Here is a 25,863-nt window from a genome sequence, read left to right as displayed (position 1 = left end):
TTAAAAAACCTCGTAATGAGGGTGAAAGAGGAGAGTGCCAAAAATGGTCTGAAGCTCAACATCAAAAAAACTAAGATCATGGCCACTGGTCCCATCACCTCCTGGCAAATAGAAAGGGAAGATATGGAGGCAGTGACAGATTTTACCTTCGTTAGGCGCCATGGCTGCAGATGGTGACAGCAGCCATGAAATTAAAAGACACCTGCTTCTTGGGAGGAAAGTGATGAGAAACCTAGACAGCATCTTAAAAAGCAGAGACATCACCTTGCCGACCAAGGTCCACATAGTCAAAGCTATGGTTTTTCCAGTAGTGATCTATGGAAGTGAGAGCTGGACCATAAAGAAGGCTGACTGCTGAAGAATTGATGCTTTTGAATTGTGGTGCTGGAGGAGACTCTTGAGAGTCCCCTGGACTTGAAGGAGAACAAACCTATCCATTTTGAAAGGAATCAATCCCTGGAAGGACAGATCCTGAAGCTGAGGCTCCAATACTTTGGCTATCTCATGAGAAGAGAAGACTCCCTGGAAAAGACCCTGATGTTGGGAAAGTATGAAGGCGAGGAGAAAGGGACGACAGAGGACGAGATGGATGGACAGTGTCATTGGAGCGACAAACATGAATTTGACCCAACTCTGGCAGTGAAAGACAGGAGGGCCTGGCGTGCTCTGGTCCATGGGATCACAAAGAGTTGGACACAACTTAAGAACTAAACAACAACATGCCTTCAGAAGCTCCTGTGGTTGTAATTCTTCTCTTAAATAAGGTTACTCCTCGGGCACCTTACTTTAGCTCAAATACGTTTTTGAGAAAAGTATAACATTACTTACTTCTTGGTTTTGCCAAAATGATGCCAGTGAGGTTCGTGACATGTCCAAGGGCTGTAAAATGACTTCTGGACCTTCCAATCTGCCCACCCTTACTATATGCCATAGTGAGCCCTTTTTATTATGCACCCTTGTCATCATTTTTTGAAAGCCCACAAGCAATATAATTCTGACTTGTTTTCTATGTAACAGGTTAAAAGCCAGAGTTCAACCGTCACTTCTAAAAAAGTTTTGGCTGAGAAGAAATTCTCTCCACTATTAGAAAAGATGCTGCTGCTTCCAGATCCAAAAATAAGCCCCACACAAGTAGAACCTGAGACCAGGAAGAAAACATGCCTGCCTAATCCAGTTCAGCTAAATAAAACCAGGAGAGCTCTCTTTGAACTCCCAGCAGCTGAAGGGCAACATGAATCTGAAGGTGAGGTCCTTAATAATTGGGGCTAAAGCCACTTTCCAAGACCAGCATAGCTGTGTGCAGCCTTTTAGTATTGGGTGAAGTGTTTCTACTTCAATGAATTCCAAAGTTTCATTTCATTCCACTTCATGATACCGCTTGGTCTGCTTTTCAAAATCATTACGCATGATAGGTTGTGTTTCCAGTGGCTGCACAGGTGGAAGGCAACTCTGGCAATCAAGCTTTCTTTTCCCCTCCTCTGACTTGCCGCTTCTGGCCACCTTCCCCAAAAACAGACTGCAGAGAGTCAGAGAACTCCCTTGATCAGTGGAGGCTGTGTTTGAAAGGGCTGCCGCAGAAGAGGAGAATAACTAGAAATAGGACCAAGGAGTCTTGCACCGGTTGGAACTCCTTGCAGCACAAAAATTTTAAATCTGTTTTCTGACTATTCCCCCCCTTCTTGCACTGCATCTCTCTGTGATCAAAAGTTTGGAAGGATCTCTCGACCCTCTGGAAAGAGTTTTCAGAAGATGAGGTGGTGGAATAAGCAAAGCAAAAGACAGATTGTGCAACTGCTATCTGTATCTTGATAACTTCAGCTTTGGGGGTGTAATTATCATCTAGATTAATCCCTCTGCATGCTGCAGGCCTGATATTGATCGTGCCTTATGTAGCTGCTATTTCCAATTGGGGAAAAAAATCACACTGTATGTTCAATAGTTCTAAGATGATGATTACATATAATTTGGTCTTCATTGCCTAAAACAACAAAAATATATATCATGATGGATTTTAGTTTATTTTGAGAGTGCATTCTAAAATACATGAATTTAAGGTATAGTGGCAACTCTGTAATCTTTGTTTATAAAATAATAGCGTATCTTATATTTCTGATATACTGTACAGTAAATGCAAGACCCAGAATTGAAAATCTTTAATAAGAAATGCTTGCAGTAAGGAAATAACTTCTGTGTACTCTCTCTCTCTCCAGACTTGGACGTCAAAGAGTTGCAAGGTAAATACATGAATATTGAATATTTTTTTGCTACTCCTGTAATGCACAATCATTATTCTTATATTTTCTATTACATATAGATTTGTACTGACTTCCTTTGCTTTATTAGACTGTAACTCTTTGGTGTGTACATGGTGCTATGAACAATCCATAATAATCATGACATAGCCAGGAGTGGCTGGGTAGGTGTAGGTATAATATATTTCAGCAGTGTTCCTTAATCAACCATTTGATTAGAATAATTGATTATTTTCACTAAACATAGCTGTAATAGTCTTTTCATGTAAGTATTTTTGTGCAAATATCATACTTAAATGTATTCAAAAGATGTTGATACTAATCAAAATGTATAAACACAAGTAAAGCAAAGCAAAATCAATGTTGCTTATATACTACCCCATAGTGCTTAAAGCACTGTCTGGATGGTTTACAAATTAATTATGCAGACTACAACCCCTCACACAAGCGGGGAACTCATTTTACTGATCTCAGAAGGATGGAAGACTGAGCGAACCTTGAGCCGACTACCTGGGATTGAACCCCCGGTTGTGAGCGCAGTTTGATTGCAGTATAGCAGTTTAACTACTGCACCATGAGGCTCCTATAAGTAATAAAATAGGGCTGATCAGAAAGTTAATAGTGAAGGTGTGCATTACACTCATTTCCTCAGTATATCACTGTGCATACCTGAATTTCACCCTGCACAGAAAGAAGGTTTTTATTACTAAGACAAGTTGTGCTTCCAAAACTAAAATCAGAGAATTGTAGAGCTGGAAGAGGCCCGCGGTAATCAAGTCCAACCCTCTGCTGCAGCACAACTAAAGTATTGCTGACAGATGGCTATCCCACCTCTTGTTTAAAAACCTCCAGATTGTCCTATTCTTTCCCTCTCTTTTTCAAAGGAAATTATATTTTCTGCAGTCTGAGAAATACAAAAGGTACAAAAGGAAAAACACATATGAACAATTTGATGATTTTACCGTGTGTTGATGCCCAGTGGAAATTGGGTGAACAAACTGGGATAATTGCACCTCAAATAACATAGTGCATAAGCACCCATGTTTTGCATTCTGGCTTTGTGGGGAAAGGTCTCTCACCTGGATTACCCCTCCATAATAAGTCAAATTCTGTAGTCTAGTTCTGCTGTCTCCAGTACTGCCTGTTCTCTCTAGTATGCCCAAGTCCTCGATGGTGCCATGCTATGTGCCTGAGTGACCCTGAAACTGCAGTACTGATTGGTGGTGAAGGAGCTAATCAGCAATGTTGCAAAGATGCTCTCTGGAAACTAGAAATTGGTAAGACACTTTTGTGATTCTACTGATGCATTAATGTTTATCCATCTTCAAGTGATGGAGGGAAATTTGAGCGCATAATCGTGGGTTTATTTCAGATGGGAAATCTCAGAGTCTCTACTAGATCTGTAAATTTGAAGCTAAAATGCCTGTTGTGCAGTATTTCAGTCCCAGCAGTAAGAAAGGTGACTCTGAGCATACTAATGGCTGATTCATCTATTTTTTCCTCTTACATGTATTGCATCTTCTGTTGCTGATTTTGCAGACAGTGACTTCTGGTTCCCCATGGATTTCCCAGACCAAGATTCTATAGCGCAGTGTTCACGGGGCCACAGTGCCACCTATGACCCAGATACAAAACGCATCTACATCTTTGGGGGTATGAGGGAGGGGAAACGCTATGGCAGCATCTATATCCTGGACACAGCATCTTGGAAGTGGCTTCATGTGTCTGTGAGTTGCAAGAGGAGCAAAGTGTTAGGCACCAAAAAGAGATGTTGTTTAGGTCACTTTGTGAACATGTGTGGGATTTCTCTTTCTGCCTTTGCTTTTTATGCACTTCTTTCTGTAAGCATGCTTTTAGGCCTTGGAAGAAGGTACTTCACTCACATCACAGGTGAAATAAATAAATAACTGGAACAGATACTCTTTGAGATCTGTCAGGAACTGGAGGAATCTTACTCAGTGATGCCACCAGCAGAAGCTTGTCAGCCTAACGTGCCAATGATGTATTGTAACTGGAAATCTGTTCCTCAGGCTAAAGGGAAAATACCTACACTGGCTTACCACAGTGCAACCATCTATCGCAAGGAGCTATTTATCTTTGGAGGTGCTTTCCCTAAAATGTCATCCTTGGAGACTGGAGCCTGCAGTAATGCACTCTTCATTTTTAACCCAGAATATGAGATCTGGTACCAGCCTATTATTGAGGGAGAGAAGCCCCTGCCTAGACTTGGGTGAGCTTTCAGATCTCAGAGGAGTCTAGAAAAGAAAATGTTGTTTGCTTGATCTTTTTCCTTACCCAGAGGGTAAAACTGTGATGTCTATCTCCTTCCCTCTCATGCTCATTTTCATTTTTCTTTCTGAGGTAGCTTTAAGTAACTAATGCACAATTCATTTGAGAATTCTTAATAATGCTCCTTCATTGACGTACAGGGATCCTGAGGAGACAACCCTGTGTAAATCCTGCTCCTGACGTTTAGCTGATGCACCGTCAGAAAGCTTTTTGCTTGAAATAAATTTACTCACTTTTATTTATTTATTTATTTATTTATTTATTTATTTATTTGTTTGTTTGTTTGTTTGTTTGTTTATTTATTTATTTATTTATTTATTTATTTATTTATTTATTTATATCCCACCCATCTGGTATATTCTACCACTCTGGGCAGCTAATTCTGTCCCAGTGTAGTTTAGTGGATAGAGTGATGGACTCGGACTCTGGAGAACAGGACTCAAATCCCCACTTGGCCATGGAAACTCACTGGGGAAGTGGAACTGGTAAACCTACCATATTTTTCCATGTGTAAGACACTACTTTTTCCTAAAATCATTACGCTAAAAATCGAGCGGCATCTTATACACGAATGTAAATTGAGACTGCTGAGCAGATAGCAAAATGATCCATGCCTGTAAACAGGCTTCCTTCAATCATGAGGCTTAGCTTTCTACAGACAGGAGACTTAACTTCCTCCAGTCATGAGCCTTATGGAACTGACGTCAGCTGATGCTGAACAAACTGGTTGGAACACACCGAGGTGGAGCCTGTAGGCTCAGATTCAACAGAGACCTGTAATGTGCAATGTTCTGAGCCCAGAGGCTGAATACTCACAGCTAATTTTTCTTAATTTGGGGGTTAGAAGGGGGGTATCTTATAAATGGAAAAATATGGTACTCCTTAAATATGTCACTTACCTTGAAAGCCCTCATAGGGTTGCTGTAAGATGGTTCCGACTTGACAGCACACAGTAACAACACCCCCTTCTTGGCTCCCCCCCCCACAGACTCTGCCTCCCCCCACTCCAATTTGAAGCTTGTTGTATAACTTTTCAGTGAAAAGATCCAAAACTATATCTTGGGTCTAGTATGAGCAGCAGGTATTTTCACTTTTGTGTGGAGGTCTGCAATTTTGGTCTAATTCCCCATTTGTGTCACTTGTGTCATATTCTACACTATTCCTCCACCATGGAGATCAGCTGGGTTGAGGAGGACTGCAGTATGGAGAAGAGAAATAGAAAAGTCCAATTTCATGAGCAGAGTGCCACTTAATGATCTGTAGGCTGTAAGCCAATAACGAAGATATTGTAGATCTCAGAAAAAGACTGGGAAAAAGATTTAATAGGCTAGAGCCTCGTGGTGCAGTGGTTAAACTGCTGTACTGCAGCCAAAACTGCTCACGACTTGGGGTTCAATCCCAGGTAGCTGGCTCAAAGTTCACTCAGCTTTCTATCCTTCCAAGGTTGGTAAAATGAGTACCCAGCTCGCTGGGGGGGGGCAATGTGTAGCCTGCATAATTAACTTATAAACTGCCCAGAGAGTGCTTGAAGCGCTATGGGGCGGTATATAAGCAGCACACTTTGCTTTTTTGCTTTAGAGCAGCCCCAAATACTATAATCCAGTGGTGTCGAACTGTGGCCCTCCAGATGTTCTTGGACTTCAACTCCCAGAAGCCTTCACCACCACCTCTGCTGGCCAGGATTTCTGGGAGTTGAAGGCCAAGAACATCTGGAGGGCCACAGTTTGACACCACTGCTATAATCCATAGAAGATTATAATATTTGGGGTCTTAACTTAGTTAGGTGAAAGGAGAGAAAGTGAAGACATGATAAAGGTAGAAAAATTATGTAAATTGTATATGTTATGGAAAAGATGGTTAGGGAAAGATTTAAATTAGTAGAAGTTGCATTTGAGTTGGATGCTAGATATGTAATACAGTACACAGGACTAAATTACAGGTTCCTTCAGTGAAACGTTAAGAGTGGCTTGGGTGGTGCTGAAATCTGTTCCTTCTTATTTGTGCCCTTCTGCTTTTGCCATCCATGCTTCATATGCTGTGCATTTCAGATTGGCCCCTTGAATTTGAATCTGGAGGTTATTATCGGAATCAGTCAGTTTCCTGAAAGCTTTCACCGTAACTCTAATTTTGTTAAGGCCTTGTTAGAGGCGGCCAGACGTTTGCACCTTTCTGTGAAAGGTCTTCCTAGCTTTCGGAAATGATGGAGCTGCACTGGATGCTCATGTAAGACTTGCACAATGGGAATGCTCAGATCCTCAGTGTGATGGCTTAAGCTAGGAAAAATGACACTGAAGCCTTATGACTTGAACCGGAGCTCTAGAGACTGTCACTAGTGTTCCAGTTCTTTATTCACTGTTCTCTCTGTATCACAGCCATTCAGCTACTCTGCTGAGGAACAAGTTGCTCATATTTGGGGGTCAGAAGACTTCTACATACTTGAATGACACACACATCCTGGATCTGGGTAAGAATGGGACACAGTGAGCATTTGTGTGTGTGTTGCCTCAATTTTAACAGGATTTAGGCAGCTGTGTGCTTGTTGGGGGTAAAAGAAAGTCCAGAGATAGAAGCTGCTTGAAGTCAGGCAATTGTGTAGTGATGTGAAGAAGATGTAGGGTGATGTAAGCAAGCAATGACTTTTATTTATTTATTTAAATTTTGGAGAAGGTACCCATTAGTCTTTGTAATCTGTAAGTATATTGCAACAAAAGCAGTTGAGTCGTGTCACAGAACCTTTGGTTACCAAACTGGTTGCAACATGAGTTTTTGTGGATGAGAATTTTTTTCCAAAACATAAAGCATTTTTTCACTTGAGGCATACATATATGTACATGCATGCATATTTCATTGCTATTTAACTTCACTGATTACATTCTCCTTCCTCTACACTGTGTGTATCTATCTGCTACGAGGGGGATAGCACATCATCCATCCGATCCAAGAAGCCTCTTGTCTGTTAAAGTTTATGCCATAATATGCTTCAGCCTTTAAGATGCTACAAAACTTTTGTGCTCGTGACAGGTTCCTTGTGTGTGGAATCTCCCCTGATTATTCTTCTGTGTAACTCCTTCAGGTTTCATGGAATACACATCGGTTCCATTTCTTTCTGGACAACCTTCTGCTCGCAGGTAAGAGCCAGTTGTGGAACAGCCTTTGTTCTGTAGCCACAGCAATGGTAAGAATAGTTCTAGTGACCGCAGGACAAATTCATTTCTAGTGCTGTCAGGCATTGTTCAGCATTCCTGGGGCCTGGGCTAGAGGAAGAGCGGAGCTTTAAATGGGGGCATTATTCTTAGAACAAATGTGTTAATTACTGAGGAGAAATTCAATGTAAACATATACTGGGTGAAAATAGCAACCACTTTCTCTGCCCATATCTAAGATTCTAGGAACATGATATAGACACTGGTGCATTTGTAGGCAGAATGATTTGGGAGAAGATTCCAGAGGAAATATTTTACCCTAAATGTAATTTCATTTGTAGCATTTGAGTTGTAGGAGGCTCACTTAACCTTTGCCTCCAATTCCTCTGCCATTGTTACTACTTTTCTCTATTGCTCCATGGATGCCTCATTTCTGATTTGATTATGCAGATGAATGACATAATAGGATTAAGACAACAGAAGGCCCGAGACTGGACATAATAGCTGAGTGTAAAAGATGATGGTCCTAGAGAGGAGAGCATCATATAATTCATGGTGTGTGTGAGACTTATAGGCCTTTTTGTTAGTCTTTTGACTCCTGAGATGCTCTCGTCTGCTTTCAGCTTCCATGCTGCCATCCCAGTGTCAGATCGGAAAGTGCTGATAAGTGGGGGTTGCAATGCCAAAGGAGCCTTTCGGGATGCCTTTACGTTCCATTTGGGTAGGTCATTGTAGGCCTCTCATCAGTAGGGATGCTTCAAGAGGTTTCCTATCAACCACCATCTTTTTCCCCCCACCCCTCACCTGTTGCAGATACTTTGACTTGGAACACAGTCAAGCATGCTGATCTTTGCTCTGTGCCTCGAGCAGGCCACACGCTGCTCAACCTGACCTGTTCTCACCAGACAGACATGGATAAGGAGAGCCAAGGGAAGCACAACCTGTGCATGGTGCTGGTCTTTGGAGGTTCAGACCGTACCGGTCGCTTCTACAACAGTACTAGTAAGCTCCAGTTGGACCTTGAAGAAGTGAAAGGGGCCTCAGAGCCTCCATCCTGATCCAGCAAAAAAGAAGGGAAAGGGCAGATAGGGGATTTCAAAAGAATAAAAGGGAAGGAGGGAGTTACAGGTTGTTTTGCCAGTTAGTAACAGCAGGGATCATAAATCGTCAAATTAAAATAGGAGTTGTCAAGATAGTTCTCTCTGTCTCTCTCTCTCTCTCTCTGAAAGGTTTGTGATAATTCATCAACTGAATTGAGTGGCTACGTTTTCATTGTTTTCCTAAAGTATGTTTAAAGTGTCTGGAAAATGTTATAGAGTGTTTATAAAATCAAGGGGATGAAATTTGTTCTTTGGGTATTTTACTTAACTATGAATTGCATCACCTAAGCCTGAATTCTTTCACTGTATTTTCGCTGCACCTGCCCTTCTTGACCAAAGTTGTCAATATTTTATGCAAACGTCTCTCTATTTCCCCATGCCCTTTAGAAACCAAATTATATAATAAAGCATGCATAGGAAGATTGATCTGATTATTGAATATATGACTCTTAGCTGGTGGTAGTGAAGAGAAGCAAGCACACTTGTGGTGCCTCAAAATTATTTTAACTGCAGGATTAAACCTGGTCCTAAGATCTTCCCTTTTTCTGTTATAGAACTGAATACATGCGGAGTTTAATTATAATAATAACTATTACATATTGTGATCAATTGCAACATTGTGACCTTTTCCAGGGTTTTCTAAGTAAATGGCATTCTGAAGTAGTTTTCTGTTCGCTTCTGGGGAATATCCTGAGACTGTGCAAACTGCCCAAGGCTACACTGGCTAGCTTTTCTTTTGGAAGGCACCTGGGAATCAAACTCAGGACTTCTACCCAACTCACTAAGCTATACAACCAGCTAAGTGCAGACCATACACTGCTCTAATTAACATTTTGGAGAAGAGTCTGCTTAGTCTCTCAGGACAAATTACAAGCCCTATGAAGTTGTAAAGATCTTCAGTTCCTGCCAAATTACTGCGCCAACTAACTCCTCTTGCTATTATTACAGTCTGTTGTTGCACCAAGATAGTAAATAAGAGCAACCCATAGCCACTGGGCTTAGTCTGGCTTGCAAAGGCTTCTTTAGCAGTATATCTGTGAAGATTTTCAGCTGCTAATTTAACAAAATCTGGATTTCTCCTGAGTTTGCATCTTAAATGTATTCATCTATCTAAAGGGTTCTTCTTTTATTTCCAGTACATGGACAGCAATAATTCTTCTTGTACAAGCTAAGATGCAGGCAAATGGGAATAGGTGAGAGGGATAATACGAAGGGGCAGAGGAACTCGAGACCAAATTGCCAACATGCGCTGGATTATGGAGAAAGCCAGAGAGTTCCAGAAAAATATCTACTTCTGCTTCATTGACTATGCAAAAGCCTTTGACTGTGTGGACCACAGCAAACTATGGCAAGTCCTAAAAGAAATGGGCGTGCCTGACCACCTTATCCATCTCCTGAGAAACCTATATGTGGGACAGGAAGCAACAGTTAGAACTGGATATGGAACAACGGATTGGTTCAAAATTGGGAAAGGAGTATGACAAGGCTGTATATTGTCCCCCGGCTTATTTAACTTATATGCAGAATACATCATGCGGAAGGCTGGACTGGAGGAATCCCAAACCGGGATTAAGATTGCCGGAAGAAATATCAACAACCTCCGATATGCAGATGATACCACTCTGATGGCGGAAAGTGAGGAGGAACTAAAGAACCTTGTAATGAGGGTGAAAGACGAGAGTGCAAAAAACGGTCTGAAACTCAACATCAAAAAAACTAAGATCATGGCCACTGGTCCCATCACCTCCTGGGAAATAGAAGGGGAAGATATGGAGGCAGTGACAGATTTTACTTTCTTGGGCTCCATGATCACTGCAGATGGAGACAGCAGCCCCGAAATTAAAAGACGCCTGCTTCTTGGGAGGAAAGCAATGACAAACCTTGACAGAATCTTAAAAAGCAGAGACACCACCTTGCCAACAAAAGTCCGAATAGTCAAAGCTATGGTTTTTCCTGTAGTGTTGTATGGAAGTGAGAGCTGGACCATAAAGAAAGCTGACCGCCGAAGAATTGATGCCTTTGAATTGTGGTGCTGGAGGAGACTCTTGAGAGTTCCCTGGACTGCAAAGAGAACAAACCTATCAATTCTAAAGGAAATCAACCCCGAGTGCTCATTGGAAGGACAGATCCTGAAGCTGAGGCTCCAGTACTTTGGCCATCTCATGAGAAGAGAAGACTCCTTGGAAAAGACTTTGATGTTGGGAAAGTGTGAAGGCAAGAGGAGAAGGGGACGACCGAGGATGAGATGGTTGGACAGTGTCATCGAAGCAACCAACATGAATTTGACACAACTCCGGGAGGCGGTGGAAGATAGAAGGGCCTGTCGTGCTCTGGTCCATGGGGTCACGAAGAGTCGGACACGACTAAACGACTGAACAGAACAGATAATCCAGTCACCAGATTTTTTTTTAAATTACCACAATAAAGGGCCATACTATACTCTGTGAGAGATGCATGAAGTTTTGAACGCAGTAGTTATCTGGTGATCAGTGTGGGAAGCCTTGATGCCACCTACCGATTCTTCAAGTGCCACCTGTGATGAGTTTGTACCTTCTCTTTTCCAGCCTGGTTTCAAAAAGAGAGAAAGTTGAGACCAAGCATTTGCAGAGATAATATTCATCTTCTAATGCTGTTTGTTAAAAAGAAAAGAAGAAGAAAAAGGGGGGCTTGCTTGTAGTCTGGACTGCTGCTGATTTTTTAAAAAAATACTCCCTTTTTAAAGCAAATCAGTGTGATAGGCTGATTTGCTGATGAATATGCAGGAACAAGATTAGATACGGTTTTTGCTATACTGGTGGCAGATAAGAACAAAAACAGATAGAGTATCAGTTATTGGGCTACCTACCTCCCATGAATGAAGAAATGTGTAGGCTTTTAGTTCGTCTCACCTTTTTCCAGGCTCAGGCAGTGTTTATAAAGAACTGTGATGTCACACCTCTATCTCAGGTGCTTGTAGATAAAGCATATTGTGTAGTTGCTTTACTTCATTCATGCATTTTTACTGGGTAGTGGAGGTATAACTTTCATTTATAATCTTTAATTTATACCCTTTTGATTATTCCCCACTGCTTCTTTCTACTTTATCACACAACTTTAGATAAGGAATGACATACAGTATCCAAGAACATGCCATCTTTCAAAAAAGCACCCTTTGCCATCAATAATGCAGCAAGCAGGATGGTATCAATTGATCCATAGAGTTTACCCACTTCATGATGCCATTTGCAGTTACTAAACATGATCAAGAAGAGACTGTTTTTTCTGTAGTTGTGTATTATGCTACTGCCGCTCATCTCTTTTCCTCTGGTCCTGTTTCTTCAGAAGCTGGCAGAGAAAAACATTCAATTTTTGGTCTTTTCTGCATGTTCTCCAAGGGACGATCCTCTTCCAGGCAAACTGCTGGATTCCCCTGCCGTAGTTGAGAAGCCTTTAGGCTTTGAATTCTGGAGGGGTATCTGGCTGCCGGAATGGGTGACTGGTCTGGAATGCTTCTAATTCCAGAAGAGCTTTGTTGATTCTGCTTATTGTGGGGTATGGAGTAAGATCTACTTTAAATCTGCCAAGAGAAATTAAGAATTAGACATGGAACGAACAGCAGTTAATACAACAGTATATTTTGAGAATATTTCCCAGCACTGCAACTTTACCTACAGAGAAATAATCCTAACAGGCAGTGTGCAAACATCACTGTTAATCACCAGTACAGGACTGCATACCATCTTTCAGGCTACAAAGTGATTCCTTTTTAAAAGCAGGCACTATAATCTTCTCACCTCAACTTGGAGGTGTGCTTTACTCCAATGATATGCTGACTATGAGATGGTACAGAGTGGTAGAATATACCAGATGGGCGGGATATAAATCGAATAAATAAATAAATAAAATAAAATATCCCAAAGATTAGGCAGATCACTGCCATGAAGGGGGAGGAAGAGAAGAAAACATAGACACAGTTATGAAGAGTGGGATGGTTCAGGAAACTTTTTAAAGGTTTGGGCAGCAGCAAGTACTGATAGAAACAAAGCTGGGACTTGAAAAACGAAACACTGGCAAAATAGTTAGAACCTTGGTAGAATGGACACCAGAGACTGATGTGACAGTCACCTAGGATCAAACTCCATCAGAAGAATAAAGAGTATGAAATGCAGGGTGTGTGTGTGTGTGTGTGTGTGTGTGTGTGTGTGTGTGTGTGTGTGTGTAACTGATCTTTACATCAAAGAGGGCAGAGAATAAAACAAACGAGGGATCTTTAAAGGGGCAGATTCCTTTACAGAACTTCCATGAGTGGCAACACTGGACTCCAAGCTTAACTTTGTACTAAGAACATACAATTGTCCTTTCACAAAATTGCTCAGGGTTATACAGAGATCATGCAAGTGAAAGGATAGTATTTATTTGTTTAGCCTTGGGTTATGATAAATTAACTTTTACCTCCAAACATAGGAGAACACTGCATTTTTGTGGCCCAAAACAACTAAGGTTCTGGAAACTCGGCAGCACGCCTACAATTTCTAAGTTGTCTGTTACGACATGGAGTTGCCCATGTATGAGTTTGGCTGTGACCTGGGTCACTGGGATGACACAAATTGCCTCATTCAGCCATGTAGCAAGAGGAACTCAATTTTGCTTACCTCTCTGCATTGTATACTTGGGGAACCAAGCATAAGTCAGCCATGGTCACCTACAGAAAAGCAAAGACAAATGTAAGAAGAAGAAGAAAGAAGAATTTATCGGTTTTTGGCAAGAGTTCAAGTCTTGCATTTCCATTGTTCCAGTAGCTTTGCAGCAGCCTATCCTGATTCCTCAACAGGGTGTGCTGAGCCCCGTGGCCCACTTGTCACCAGATGCCATGGGGCTATAGCATCTGACACGGTCCTTGTTGACCTGGGAGATGACATAATTGATGATTGGTGGACACCATTGGTCTGGCTTCTCAGCTGAGATCTGTCTGGCTTGAGAGACCCTTCGGCCTATCTCTCAACCTCACTGAAGCACACAAGTCCCTCCATCTCAAGATATTTAGGTTTTTGGTTAAAACTTGTATCTGTTATATAATACCAGTCAATGTTTTTATAATTTTAATTGACTGTGCCTTGTATTTTTAAACAACAACAACAACAACAACAATAATAATAATAATCAGAAGCCCTGCCAGTGGAGTCCAAAACCTGCTTTCAGATGAGAGTGGATTTAAAACCTTAGTCTTCTATAAATGTTACTAACAGTGGTGATTTTCGAAACCTATGGTTGAGAGAATAACTTTCTACCTTTTCCACTCTATAGAAGGCATATATCACTTTAACAGTGATAAAGAGAAATAGATGAGGGAATACAGCAGATCAAGTAATATCATGCAAAATGCTGTAATTGGCCTCGGTAACAAACTGTTTAAAAATGAGTTGTTTTAATGTTATGGAAACATGAGCAATTTTTCATTAATATTTTAGATACATGACTCAACAGCATTCAATAATGACCATCAAAGCACTATTATCAGTAGGTGGTGCTATTGCTTTACTGAACTGTACTATAACTGCTGGTTAATTCCAATGCCACTTCAAGGTTCTTAAAATGAATGAGAAACTGGAGTGGATGGGGGGAAACAGTGACTCCGGAGGTAGTTGTCTGGGTAACATCATTACTTGGGTCAATTATATAAATAATTGAGTCAGAACTTGAACAAACTGCTCAAAACTAAACTATTATATACTAAGTATATCATAGAAATAGAAACAGAAAATTGTGGCACCTTAAAGAGCAAAGGATTTTTTTTACTGTGAACTTTCCTGCATTATTGTCTACTTCACTGCCCACAAGAAGGTTGTTTTGTGTCTTTTTATCTTTGCTATCTATGTTGAAGCAGATGAAAATGGCTACCTCATCAAAAAAATTTATGCTTTAGTTATAGATATATCAGCTGGTATCTCATCAGGAATATCTAGGATCAGTTAGAAGAAATAAGAATTCAGTATATGAAGTGATTATACAAATCCTCAGAGTAAACGTGAAGCTGGACCCAAGCACGATGTTCTACATGATGACCCCCACGGGCCGAAAAATGCTCTGGAGCCAGTATCTGGGTAGTAGAAAAATGAGAAAAAGTAGTTTCTAAAGATTTTGCCTGTGGAATGGTGGATTTATCAGGCTGGGTCTTTGCCACTATGCAGGAGGGAAAAAAATCACAGCTTTCCTGGACCAGTGAAATCTAGGAAACTCCTTATTGGCAATCTCAGTCCTTCCTAATTCTGAACTGTCTTGCTCGTGGGGCCGAGACTTTTAGTTTAGAATGATTTTACCTCATTCCCAACACAGTATCTTCCAGCTGTGTCCTGCAGGATCTGCTCCAGGGCTGCAAGAAAAGAAAATGATATCACTGTCAAAAACGTGGACTTTTATTTCAGTATAAGGATTTAAAAGACAGATTGCTGAATTCCTTCTTACAGTAGTCTAATGAAGGAATAAGAAAATGTGAAGCAGTCCCTACAGACTTTGGAGTTTGGTGTGGGGAGTAAAAAAAAACACCACCATGTGGGCTGAAAGATATGAATACTAATGGAGAAACAATTACTGTTAGCAAAATGAGAACATAAGAAAATCCTTACTGAATTTTACAAAAGACCTACCTAGTGGAGAATCCTGCCTCCCACAGTGACCAGTAAGATGCCTCTGGGAATCCACAAGCCAAAAAAACTAACAGAGCAGTTTCCCTCACCTAAAGTTCACCAGGAGCTGATATACAGAGACATAGTACTAGTGATCCTGGAGACGGCATCTAGCCATCATAACTGATTTCTACTGATAGCTTTATTTCCCATCAGCTTGTTTAAAACTTTTAAAAAAATCTCATCTAGATTGGTGGACATTCTTGGAAGTGATTAGGTGAAACTCCATTTACACTCAGTAATTTATTTATTTATTTATTGGATTTCTATCCCACCCAGACCAAAGGTCTACTCTGGGCGGTTTACAAATTTGAAAACAATAAAACAAAAAACATATATATCTAAGGTGGCCACTAAGACATATTAAGATATGGCAGGAGGGAAAGCTTGCCCAAATAGCCAGGTTTTAAGCCTGTTCCTGAAAACACCCAGAGAGGGAGCCAGGCGGATTTCTACTGGCAAGTTGTTCCAATGGCAAGGGGCCACTGCCGAGAAGGCCCTGTTCCTTGTTCTTTCCTTCTGGACCTCCCTCAGCGTTAGACCGCTCAGCCTGGCTGGAACAAGTGACTGGCAGAACAAGAAGATGCATGTCTTTACATGGGGAAGAGAGCCTCCTTAGGTTTATTAGACTGTCCTTAAACTGCTCTGACCTGTACCGACCTTTTAACCTTAGACTGCCATTTGTACAGTACACGATAGTGCTTCCTTCTCACATCTTTCTCTTGTCCTTTCAAGGAAGAGACATTTCCCCTTTGTCCTCTAGAAATGGAAGGGACATGACTCCTGACTTCTCCAATTTAGTTCTTAGAACTAGGACAATTATCAACTTTCCTGTCACAAAGTGTACTTCTTCACTTAAACATACACATTCTTATTGTCTTTGAAAGAAGTGTGGATGTGATTCCTTGACAAAAGGAGAAATGTGTTCAGACAATTGTTCTGTTTCTCAAAGAACTGAAACCACAAGTTGCTCCTGTGTCCTTGTGTGCTTACTATCCAACAGACATCACCACATTCAGAAACTCCCTACTTCACGACCTCTTGAAATATTCCATTTTGCTGCACTGTTCCACTCCGAGGCTCCCTTGCAGTATATAAGAGAAGGATACAGATTTTTCCTAAAGGCTCCTGCCATGTTAACTGATAATTTAAATTCAAATGAAAATATTATCCTTGGTCTCACCTTTGAAGCCACGAGAAATACAGTGCTGTGCCCAGTCTAGTTTTTTTTCTCCCATTTGCTGCAGGACACTTAAATTCTGAGAAATGTAAGAAGAGTCAGCAGGTCAGATTGTCAAATAGTTTCAAAGTCCCAGTTGTGTACAGTTTTACAGTCATTTAAAACAATTCAAGCCCTTCAACAATTATAGCGGAATGAGAAAGCGCATCCATGGATACTGATGGCAGCATCACATCATTTTGAGCATTACGAAAACCTTAGTCATTTGCGATGCTGTGGGCCTTTATCCTAGCACTTTCTTCATGAGTTTCATTTATGTCCTATAGCTTGGAAATAATGTGCTAAATACTAATGCATAATACTAATTTGATGAAGAGTTTTGAACAATGAAGGGAAAGGACATCATATTATGCTTTTAACTTAACCATGTTCATTATCATTATTTTTTTCTGGAATAAATGGAAAGCAAGTGTTGATGCTAATTCTTCTGCTCCAGTCTCCCATTAGTGATATGACCTGACAAGCTATTTGAAGTTGTATGATTTTGCATTGGAATGATCTCTCATTTGCAGTCCTGTAATGTTTTGTATGTACAGAAACCCTGGTGTGCAGACTGGCAAGATTTTGTAAAGCCAAAGGGTACTGGTAGGCAGACTCTTTACTGTTTCTTTAAAAAGTAAGAGCATAACTATTAAAAATGTAATAAAGATTTCCACATTTGTTGTTAACAGTACTGAATTATTTTTCCAAGGGTCACTAACAATGACCAAAATTGGTTGTTGTGGGTTTTTCGGGCTCTTTGGGCGTGTTCTGAAGGTTGTTCAGATGTTGTCCTCTGAAGATGCCGGCCACAGAGACTGGTGAAACGTTAGGAAGAACAACCTTCAGAACACGGCCAAAGAGCCTGAAAAACCCACAACAAGCATTAGATCCCGGCCTTGAAAGCCTTCGCAAATACAATGACCAAAATTAATTAATTTTTAAACTAATATGCCAAGCTATGCTGTTTAGTACAAAGGACAACCTTATCTGGTCATATCAGGTTACCTTTACCCTTTGGCAGCTGGGCAAATTTACTGCAGCAAAACTGCACGAAGTTGTGCAGGAGTGGGGGGGAAGGGTTTTGACTAGCCTGAGTTAACAAAGTCTTCTCTTTTGCCCAAGACCCTATCTTGTTCATTTTCCAGTGTTTTGGAGTTCTGAAAGCAGTGATATTGAGAAGGCAAACTAAAATACAATAGAGAGGTTAGGAGTTATCAGTAACACTACCTGATCTGCGTGCGCAGGAATTTACTGTTTTTATCCTGTCGTCATCAGTAATAGCTGATCACTGTTAAGGGTGAACAGATAGCCTTAGTGACAGGATAATTACCTGCAAGGGTTGGATTCCAGAAGCAATGTGATCTGAGATCATCCGGACCTGAGCTCTTTTCTTTGGATCTTGAGGCAGGATCCTTGGGTTTGGCCGTGTCTCCTCCAGATACTCTATTATGGCCAACTGTGAAAAGCAGAAAAACCTTTAGACAAGGATGCTCTTGGGAGGCATTTAAAAGGGGAAAACAGGACTGGACCTGCTCATGTGACTCCTGAATAATCTCTGTCTGTTTTTGTTTTTTTTTTTGTATTTTTTATTTTTTATAAGGGATAACAAAAAGGAAAAGGGAATTGGGATTGATGAGGAAGAGGGGAGACAATAACATACTTTCATCCATTCTGTACCTATTGCCATATCAAGATTTTAAATTATTCTATTTACTCTTTTCTGCCTTCTAGATTCAGTTCTCCTTTCAATATGTACTGTTCACAAGCTGCCTGTTGATTCTGTCCACTTGTTAAATAGATCCCATCTTTCTGTTGCCTTTTGCAAGGGATAGTCCTTCATAACTTCTGATAAAATGTCCATTTCGGCTATTTCCCGTATCTTTTCAATAAGATCTTCTTGTTTCGGTACCGTTGATCTTTTCCAATTATAATCTCTGTCTGTCAGTGGATTCTGTATAAAGAATTATTCCTGTGCCACCGAATCAATGATATAATAAACCTTGATGGGGGTCATACAAGAAACCACATCTTTAAAATGGGTTAGATTTCCAATCAAGGAGTAGGAACAATTGTATGAAGAAGGAGGAGGTCTTTTTAAAAAGACCCTCCTATTCTATGTGAGGTAGCTTCTCTGCTAGCAGATCCCAAGCATGATCCTAAAAACAGGCTACTCAGTATAAAGTGCAAAGTCATTTGCCTCGGCATCAGAACCAAGTAAATAATTAAAAGCAACTCTTTACTTACAGACTGTAACAGGGTAACACCATCTATTTTGAGGACGGGGACTTGTTGCATTGGATTCATTGCTTGGAATTCAGAAGATAGCTGTGGAGACAAGATCATCCATGAGATGTTTGGGTTTTCTACCAAAGCCTAGAAGAGTAAACCTCTCCTCTTGGGGGTGGGGTGGGGGGAAGCCAGGGAAACAAGGAGCTCAGGGGCATGGCAACTACCATTCTTGTTACACCACTCTTGGATGTGAATGCTCCCCCTACCACAGACTGCACGCTTCACCATGGGTTCCACTGATAAGGAAATTCTGCTCCCTCCATGACACATTGCAGGTGGACCTAAAGTACTGTATGTCCTCTTACAACACACAGCTTGCAAATGGACAGGGTGCAGTCATCATATGGCCACTCGGAAGATCTCCAGTGTTTTGGGACTGATGGGCGTACAATTGATTTGGCATTAATCAGGAGTTAACAAAGAGTGGCCAAGCACTGATTTTGCCCCCAAACCCAATAAAGATGTACTCTGAAGGGCCATAGAGGGAAATGCTACCACCACATGGCTGACCCCAGGGAGTGTAAAGCAGGCCTACCTACTTTGCACTTGTCATAGATGTACAAAAATTCCTGAAGGATCAGACCAAAAGCCTATCTAACATATTCTTCTGGATCATGGCCAACCAGAGACCTCTAGGAAGCCTCCAAACAGAATATGAAGGCAACAGACTGGCCTGCTTCTATGCCTCGGCAGCTGGTTAGGAGAATGTTCTCATTTCTTTTATATTCCTTTAAGAATCTAAAATCTTCCAGGTCAGTGAACATGAACCCTTAAGTAAGAGACACCTGCTGTTTCAAAAGAAAATCTTACTTCAGGTAAAATGGATCCCTGGAAGATCTCTGGAGGAACAGCTCCTAAATTCTTAGCAACAGCCTCTAATTGTTGCAATTCAAGACATCACATAGGCCCCATCTGCCCTACTCCACAAACTTGGAACACAATCATCTTACCTGTTGCCCTCCATCCTTCACCAGATTTACAGGTGTCTGATCATAGGCAATTCCTTTCAGAGCCAGCGCTATCAAAAAGAAGGCAGTACAGTTACCTACTCCAGTACTCATTTATTCATAATTTAAACAAGAACCTGAAAATGCTCCTTTTTTGCTTCATAGTTCCCAAACCCATGCTCAACAAGGCTTTTTTTTGGGGGGGGGAGTGGGATTCTGGGAGCTGTAGTCATAGTGAAGTAACATTTCTAAGCTATGCAAAACTACCTCTTAACAGCAAGCATGCACTGTATGAGGATAATGTTTAAAAATATTTACATATAATTCTGCTACTTCCCTGTTTTATACTGTTTAGCTTCCCTGTGTATACTCCTCTAGCTTTCCTCGTGGGAAAAGTTGCACCCAATTAAAGAGGTACATCTCTTCTCATACAATAAATTGACAAAAGTCTCATGCTTTCTCTGTCTTTGTCCCAATCTTCTTCCACTCTCTTTTCTTTATTCTATTATAAAGTGTAGAATGTGCAGTTTTACCTCTATACCTTCTCACCTTCAATACTTTCATTTTATCTTCTCTTAAATACTTCATAATCCCATTGTAAGCCCCTCTTTAGAACATGTTTTCTGGCATGCTATGTTCAGTTTGCTGTACATCAAAGCATACTGATGTGATTTCACACACTAAAGCATTATTTATAAAGAAAATAGAAACTTGAGGTTTATAGCAAAGGGAAAGAGCAAAAAAATACTCATGTTGAGCAAGGGAAAAGAGTGAAATACATTTAAAATGGAGGTCAAGATGTGGAGTGCTACCCTAAAAGTGAGTTGACTTGTAAGCAATAAATGGTGTAGTCACATAACGTAGTACCGGTAATAGTACCAGCTGAAACACCAGAAATAGTATAATACTATAAAATCATTAATAAGTCTTGCTCTGCATAATCTACATTGACTGATGGATTTCAGCACTACTTGGTCATGACACAGACTAAAATGGGCCTGGAAGACACAGATGCTTTAATACCGAATTATGGCTCTTTCTTAAAGGTGTGGCTGCTCCATTCTTTACTGCAAGCCTTCATCTGGAAATTGTCACTTCTCAAAGTAAAACGATAATTCAATCATAACACAAAACAATAAGAGAGACACTAAACTGCTTCTCAGTGTCCAATGACTGGGAGGCAACTATTCATCTAACATTTTCCGTATTCTTTTTGGTTGTATGATATGAATGCCTCTATTAGCCAGTGCTAACCTTGTTTATTTTGCTAAATTATGTTATGTTAATAGTTTCAGTTCCTTGAACTCTCAACCTTAAGGGTACCTCTTAAATCTCTAGGGTGCATATAAAAATACAGCAACTGCCAACATCTGGATTGTGAGTTGTTTTAATACAAAACATATATTTCTATTTAATCTTAGAACAGCGATATAAAGAGGATCAACCAGAAAGATAAGCAGTCACATAAAAATCCTTCAGAATACAGAAACATGTGGAAACTTATAGATTCTGCAGATTATAATAGGAATAACTATGGCCTACATCACAAATATGCCACTATAAGCAGAGAGGTCACTATAAATGAGAATTGATGGGATGGCACATGATTATAAGCAGTTATTTTAAATAGCTTTTTAAAAATGCTACATGCAGTGCATAATTGGTTAAAGGAATTAATTTGCACCTTCTTTGTGAATCAGGTGAGGGACCGGTGGCCCTTCAGATGTTTGACTAAATCCCACCAGCCCTGATCAGCATAGCCAATGATCAGCAATGGTGGGAGCTGCAGTTTAATAACATCTGGAGTGCAAACATTCTTCGTTTCTGGTATAAATCATGTATTATAGTGATACATATTGCATACTTGGGCTGTAGCCTTTTGGTCAGTTGCCTGTTTCCATTTTGAAGTGTGGAAACCCTAGCTATCCTCTGTATGCCCAAGAGCTGCCTTCATCCTGCACAAATTCACAAAGATATTTGCTTCCATTACTCAACATAAAGAAGGCATTGCAGCCTTTATCCATATTTACCTGAGAAAAAGCCCTGCAGCACATAATGGAACTTACTTTTGAGCAGACATTCATGGGAATATTCTGTCAATCCCCATAATCAATTTGTCCCCCAGTTATATTTTTCACTACTGTACTCTGGAATTTAATCAGTTACTGATAAACAGAATGTTAAGTGAAAGGCTCTGAGTATCATAGAGAGAAAGTTTCAATAGTTGTTCTTACCAATTCGCACCCTCCAAGAGCAGGAACTTCTGAAATAGGTATATAGAACTGGCTGGGGGGGGGGGGAGAGAAGTGTTAAATATTGCAGTTTTAACAGACTAACTTTGAAGTACAAATACTGAAAACATAGATATACATATAACGGAGGCAGCTTAGTTTTGAGATACAAAGTAAATATGGCATTGTAGTTTTGCATGCTATTCTTGTGAAAACAGAATTATCTCACTGCATGGTGGATACAGTTTTGCCTCAGATATTCCTATTATCAACCTTCCCCAATCTGGACTACAACTCCCATTATCTCCAGCCGATAATGGCCATACTGGTTGAGGTGAGCCCACTGTGTGTTAAAAGAACACATTGACCTAATAGAATAACAGTTCCCCAGCTTTCATAAACTTGCTTTTTTCTCTTACCTTTTCAGAGGCCTCCATACTGAGCGTACACGTTCTCTCCAGAAACAAAGCTAGCTCAGAAAGTATTGAAAAGTGAGTGGGGAAGAAAGGGAGGAACCTCCCTTGCAACCAATGAAAAAAGTTTCATAATCCCACCCTTTAGCTGTCAGATGGCAGAGGAGTTAAAAAAAGAGCTGTGCAGATCTCATTCCTCAGTATTTTCAGTCTCAGATATTAGATAAAGGGGGCAGACTAGTCACAGTGTTCTACACAGAATGAACACATGTTTTGGATAGAACAAAAGACAAGCAGTGCCTGTACGCTTAAGTGTGCCACGTTTACACTATTGGTTCCATATTTAGGTTTTTGCAAGATTCAGAATCTCTTGGAAAAGGCTGGAGAATAAAGTCAAGTACCATAAGAAAAGCTTCACTGGATCAGACCATAGGCCGTCCCTAATACACTACCATGCATTTGTCATAGCAGAGAAGCAGAGGTTTCTGCCAAGGCCACAAGAAAGATAATAGATAAACTACAGTGTCTCTCTCCTGTTTTGTTTGACATTAACTCTTATTTAGAGGCATGCTATTTCTGATCCTGTAAGTATCACAGAGCCATTATGGCTAGCAGCCAGACGTTGAGCTGGATAAATGCATTAGTAAAGCGGCTACCATGTTCTCTAGACTCACAAAGAGTGTATGGCTCAATAAGAAGCTGACAACACATACCAAGATCCAGGTCTATAGAGCCTGTGTCCTGAGCACACTCCTGTACTGCAGTGAGTCCTGGACCCTTTGTTCATGACAGGAGAGGAAGCTGAACACCTTCCATATGCGTTGTCTCCCACGCATTTTTGGTATCACCTGGCAGGACAACATTCCATATAGAGTAGTCCTAGATCGAGCTGGAATTTTTACAATGTATACATTACTGAAACAGCGACATCTACATTGGCTTGGGCATGTCGTGAGAGTGGCTGATGGTCAGATTCCAAAATATCTCCTATATGGAGAATGAGTGCAGGGAAATCGCCCCAGAGGGAAACCACAGCTGCAATACAAGAATATCTGCAAACAGGATCTGAAGGCCTTAGGAATGGACCTCAACAGATGGGAAACATTGACATCTGAGCGTTCCGCCTGGAGGCAGGCGGTGCATCACGGCCTCTCCCAATTTGTAGAGTCCCTTGTCCAGCAGGCCGAGGCAAAGAGGCAGTCACAAAAGCAGCAAAATCAGGGAGTGGGACAGGGGATAGATTGTATTTGTCTTCAGTTTGGAAGGGATTGTCACTCTCGAATTGGCCTTCTCAACCACAATAGATGCTATTCCAAGTCCTCCATACAGAGCACATTATCATATTTCTCTTGAGACTGAAGGATGCCTAATCTAACAGTGGTGGGCAAAGAATAGCCTTTTGTCACTATGAAAACATCTGGTCCATTAAAAAGAGCCAATCTCTTCTTGTCTGCACCTTTTGTCCACCCTAGCATACCTTTACACCTAAGAAATTGGGACTTTTGCATCAACACAGGTCTTTCTGAGTATGGAGAAGAACATGCGACTTTCACCCCTATATCAGTATACCTCGTACCCCTCAATCTGTGTACTGTGGAAGATTTGATGCTCACTTTTCCAAATGCTCTTTGATGTTGCTTGTTACTGAGTGGAAATTATTTGATATTTTTAGTTGTAGAAAGGCTAGCCGTGTTAGCCTGTGCAGGCAGCAAAATAGAAATAAAAAGTTTTTAAAAGGCAAAAATGTGGTGGCACCTTAAAGTCTAACCCTTTTTTATATATTAGTCTTTAAGTTCCAATGAAGTGGACTTGTTCACACAAGCTCACATTAAAAAAATATAAAAGTTAGTCTTTAAGATGCCACATTTTTGTCTTTGTTTACTTTTTATTTCTATTTTGCTTTTACAGTACCAAATATTGTAAATTGTACTATAGTGATTCTGACATGAACAACAAAAGACATATACAGAACAATTTAAGCCTGTGAATTGTTATAATTAAGAAACAAATTCCTCCTGCTGATTTGAATTTTTCTTATCAGTGTTACTTTAATGATACTATCATTGAGAAATACAGTACTGCCTGTGGCTAGGAATATTTGCATCATAGTTATTCTAATTCATAATGACTAAGATTTGTATCATTTAACTAACAGGAAACACTACTGTACTGATATATAACTGATACATTGTATATACTGGTTATATATCAGTAGTGTTTCCTGGTAGTTAAGTGATATAAATCTCATTTATTATGAATTAGAATGACTATCATGCAAATATTCCTAGCCTATATATATGTATCAGGTAAAAGCACATGGTTTATCATATATATTTTCTCAATGATAGATTATTTCTCAACGATAGATAAATATATAGAGAATGTCTCAATGATATATACTCTCTAAAAACCATGTGCTTTTTTACCTGATACACATGGTTTTTCAGCAAAACTCTACTCATAAAATTTCTAAGGAAGACACTAAAAGGCTCTGGCAGGCATTATATCTAACTTTGCTCAGCTGAAGTGGGGAGGAAAACCTAAAGAGCAATTTAAATCATTAACTGCTTCTCTAAAAGCCGACTCCAGTTTTATCTGTACTCACTATTTATCAGCAGAAAGAAAGCCCTGAGAGTCAGCGACCTAGGCTACGAATATTTAATTCCTAAAAATAGAGGGGATGGTGCCGAGAGCTTAGGTTTGCTGGAAATCTATACTGTCTGCCTCGTTTTGAAAGAATGGGTGCAAGGGAGATAGTAGGAGAAAAAAAATGAGACAGCTAGATTAATCCATGCTAGTGATTGGGTTAAGGTGGTAGAGCTACTCCAGAAGGCGAAACTCCGACTTCCAGCCTTTCGATAATCCAGTGTTACGACCACAAGGTCTTAAAAACGGGCATTCCCTTCCATCTGAACGGCTCTTCAAATATCATCCAAGTTTCACCGGGACACAAGGAGAAAGGGCTGCACAGCCACAAGAGAAGGCCAGACAGATGGCATGTGTACCTCGATCGGCACCATCACTACGCAGACAACTCTTTCCGCGCTGTTAGCGTAGAGTCAATACCTTCGCCCCGGCGGCACACATCCTGCGCGCAGTCCCCTGTCGGAACTCGTCTCTCCCCAAGAGAACGCCGCTAGCCTCTTTTTCCTATTTTGGCATCGGCTCCATTGAAAACGGTGCCGCCTCTTGTTTTAAGGCTGGCCGGTCAAGAATAAAGATGTTTGAAAGGCGTGACATTTTTCCGTGAGTTGTTAGCATGCTGGGAACAGTAGTTTCTCCATCTTCCTCCAGCTTTCAAAACACAGCGGGGAA

At 40.6% G+C, this 25,863-nt stretch overlaps 2 protein-coding genes across 7 annotated transcripts in view; one reads left to right on the top strand and one right to left on the bottom strand.

Annotated features, from left to right (window-relative positions):
- LOC110079358 (uncharacterized) overlaps nt 1-12,673 on the top strand; it is a 23,031-nt gene extending 10,358 nt beyond the window's left edge. For 3 of the 4 annotated variants that reach the window (XM_020794350.3, XM_020794349.3, XM_020794351.3), the window contains exons 5-13: nt 1,018-1,243; nt 2,211-2,234; nt 3,407-3,529; nt 3,792-3,979; nt 4,283-4,482; nt 6,914-7,005; nt 7,615-7,669; nt 8,308-8,405; nt 8,498-12,673. In XM_020794350.3, the coding sequence (XP_020650009.3) occupies nt 1,018-1,243; nt 2,211-2,234; nt 3,407-3,529; nt 3,792-3,979; nt 4,283-4,482; nt 6,914-7,005; nt 7,615-7,669; nt 8,308-8,405; nt 8,498-8,742 (1,251 nt within the window). In that variant the 3' untranslated portion in view covers nt 8,743-12,673. The remainder of the gene's footprint in view (nt 1-1,017; nt 1,244-2,210; nt 2,235-3,406; nt 3,530-3,791; nt 3,980-4,282; nt 4,483-6,913; nt 7,006-7,614; nt 7,670-8,307; nt 8,406-8,497) is intronic. The other variant, XM_020794354.3, reaches the window with a different exon arrangement.
- GSTZ1 (glutathione S-transferase zeta 1) lies at nt 11,802-25,863 on the bottom strand. Of its 3 annotated transcripts, none has more exons than XM_072986483.2 (9): nt 25,615-25,863; nt 22,139-22,190; nt 19,908-19,975; nt 18,913-18,993; nt 17,999-18,124; nt 16,630-16,705; nt 15,081-15,133; nt 13,416-13,465; nt 11,802-12,340 (listed from the first exon to the last, which is right to left on the bottom strand). In XM_072986483.2, exons 1-9 carry the CDS (start codon nt 25,633-25,635, stop codon nt 12,214-12,216), a joined length of 654 nt encoding a protein of 217 aa, XP_072842584.2. In that variant the 5' UTR covers nt 25,636-25,863; the 3' UTR covers nt 11,802-12,213. The 3 variants fall into 3 exon arrangements, with proteins under 3 accessions (XP_072842584.2, XP_072842585.2, XP_020650037.3); XM_072986484.2 differs by lacking the exon at nt 25,615-25,863 and adding an exon at nt 22,555-24,757; XM_020794378.3 differs by lacking the exons at nt 22,139-22,190; nt 25,615-25,863 and adding an exon at nt 22,555-22,578.

Source organism: Pogona vitticeps, chromosome 1 (assembly GCF_051106095.1).
Source record: "Pogona vitticeps strain Pit_001003342236 chromosome 1, PviZW2.1, whole genome shotgun sequence".
Classification (NCBI taxonomy): Eukaryota; Metazoa; Chordata; class Lepidosauria; order Squamata; family Agamidae; genus Pogona; species Pogona vitticeps.
Note: the sequence above shows the minus strand (reverse complement) of the source record. Positions and strands in the feature narration are given on the sequence as shown.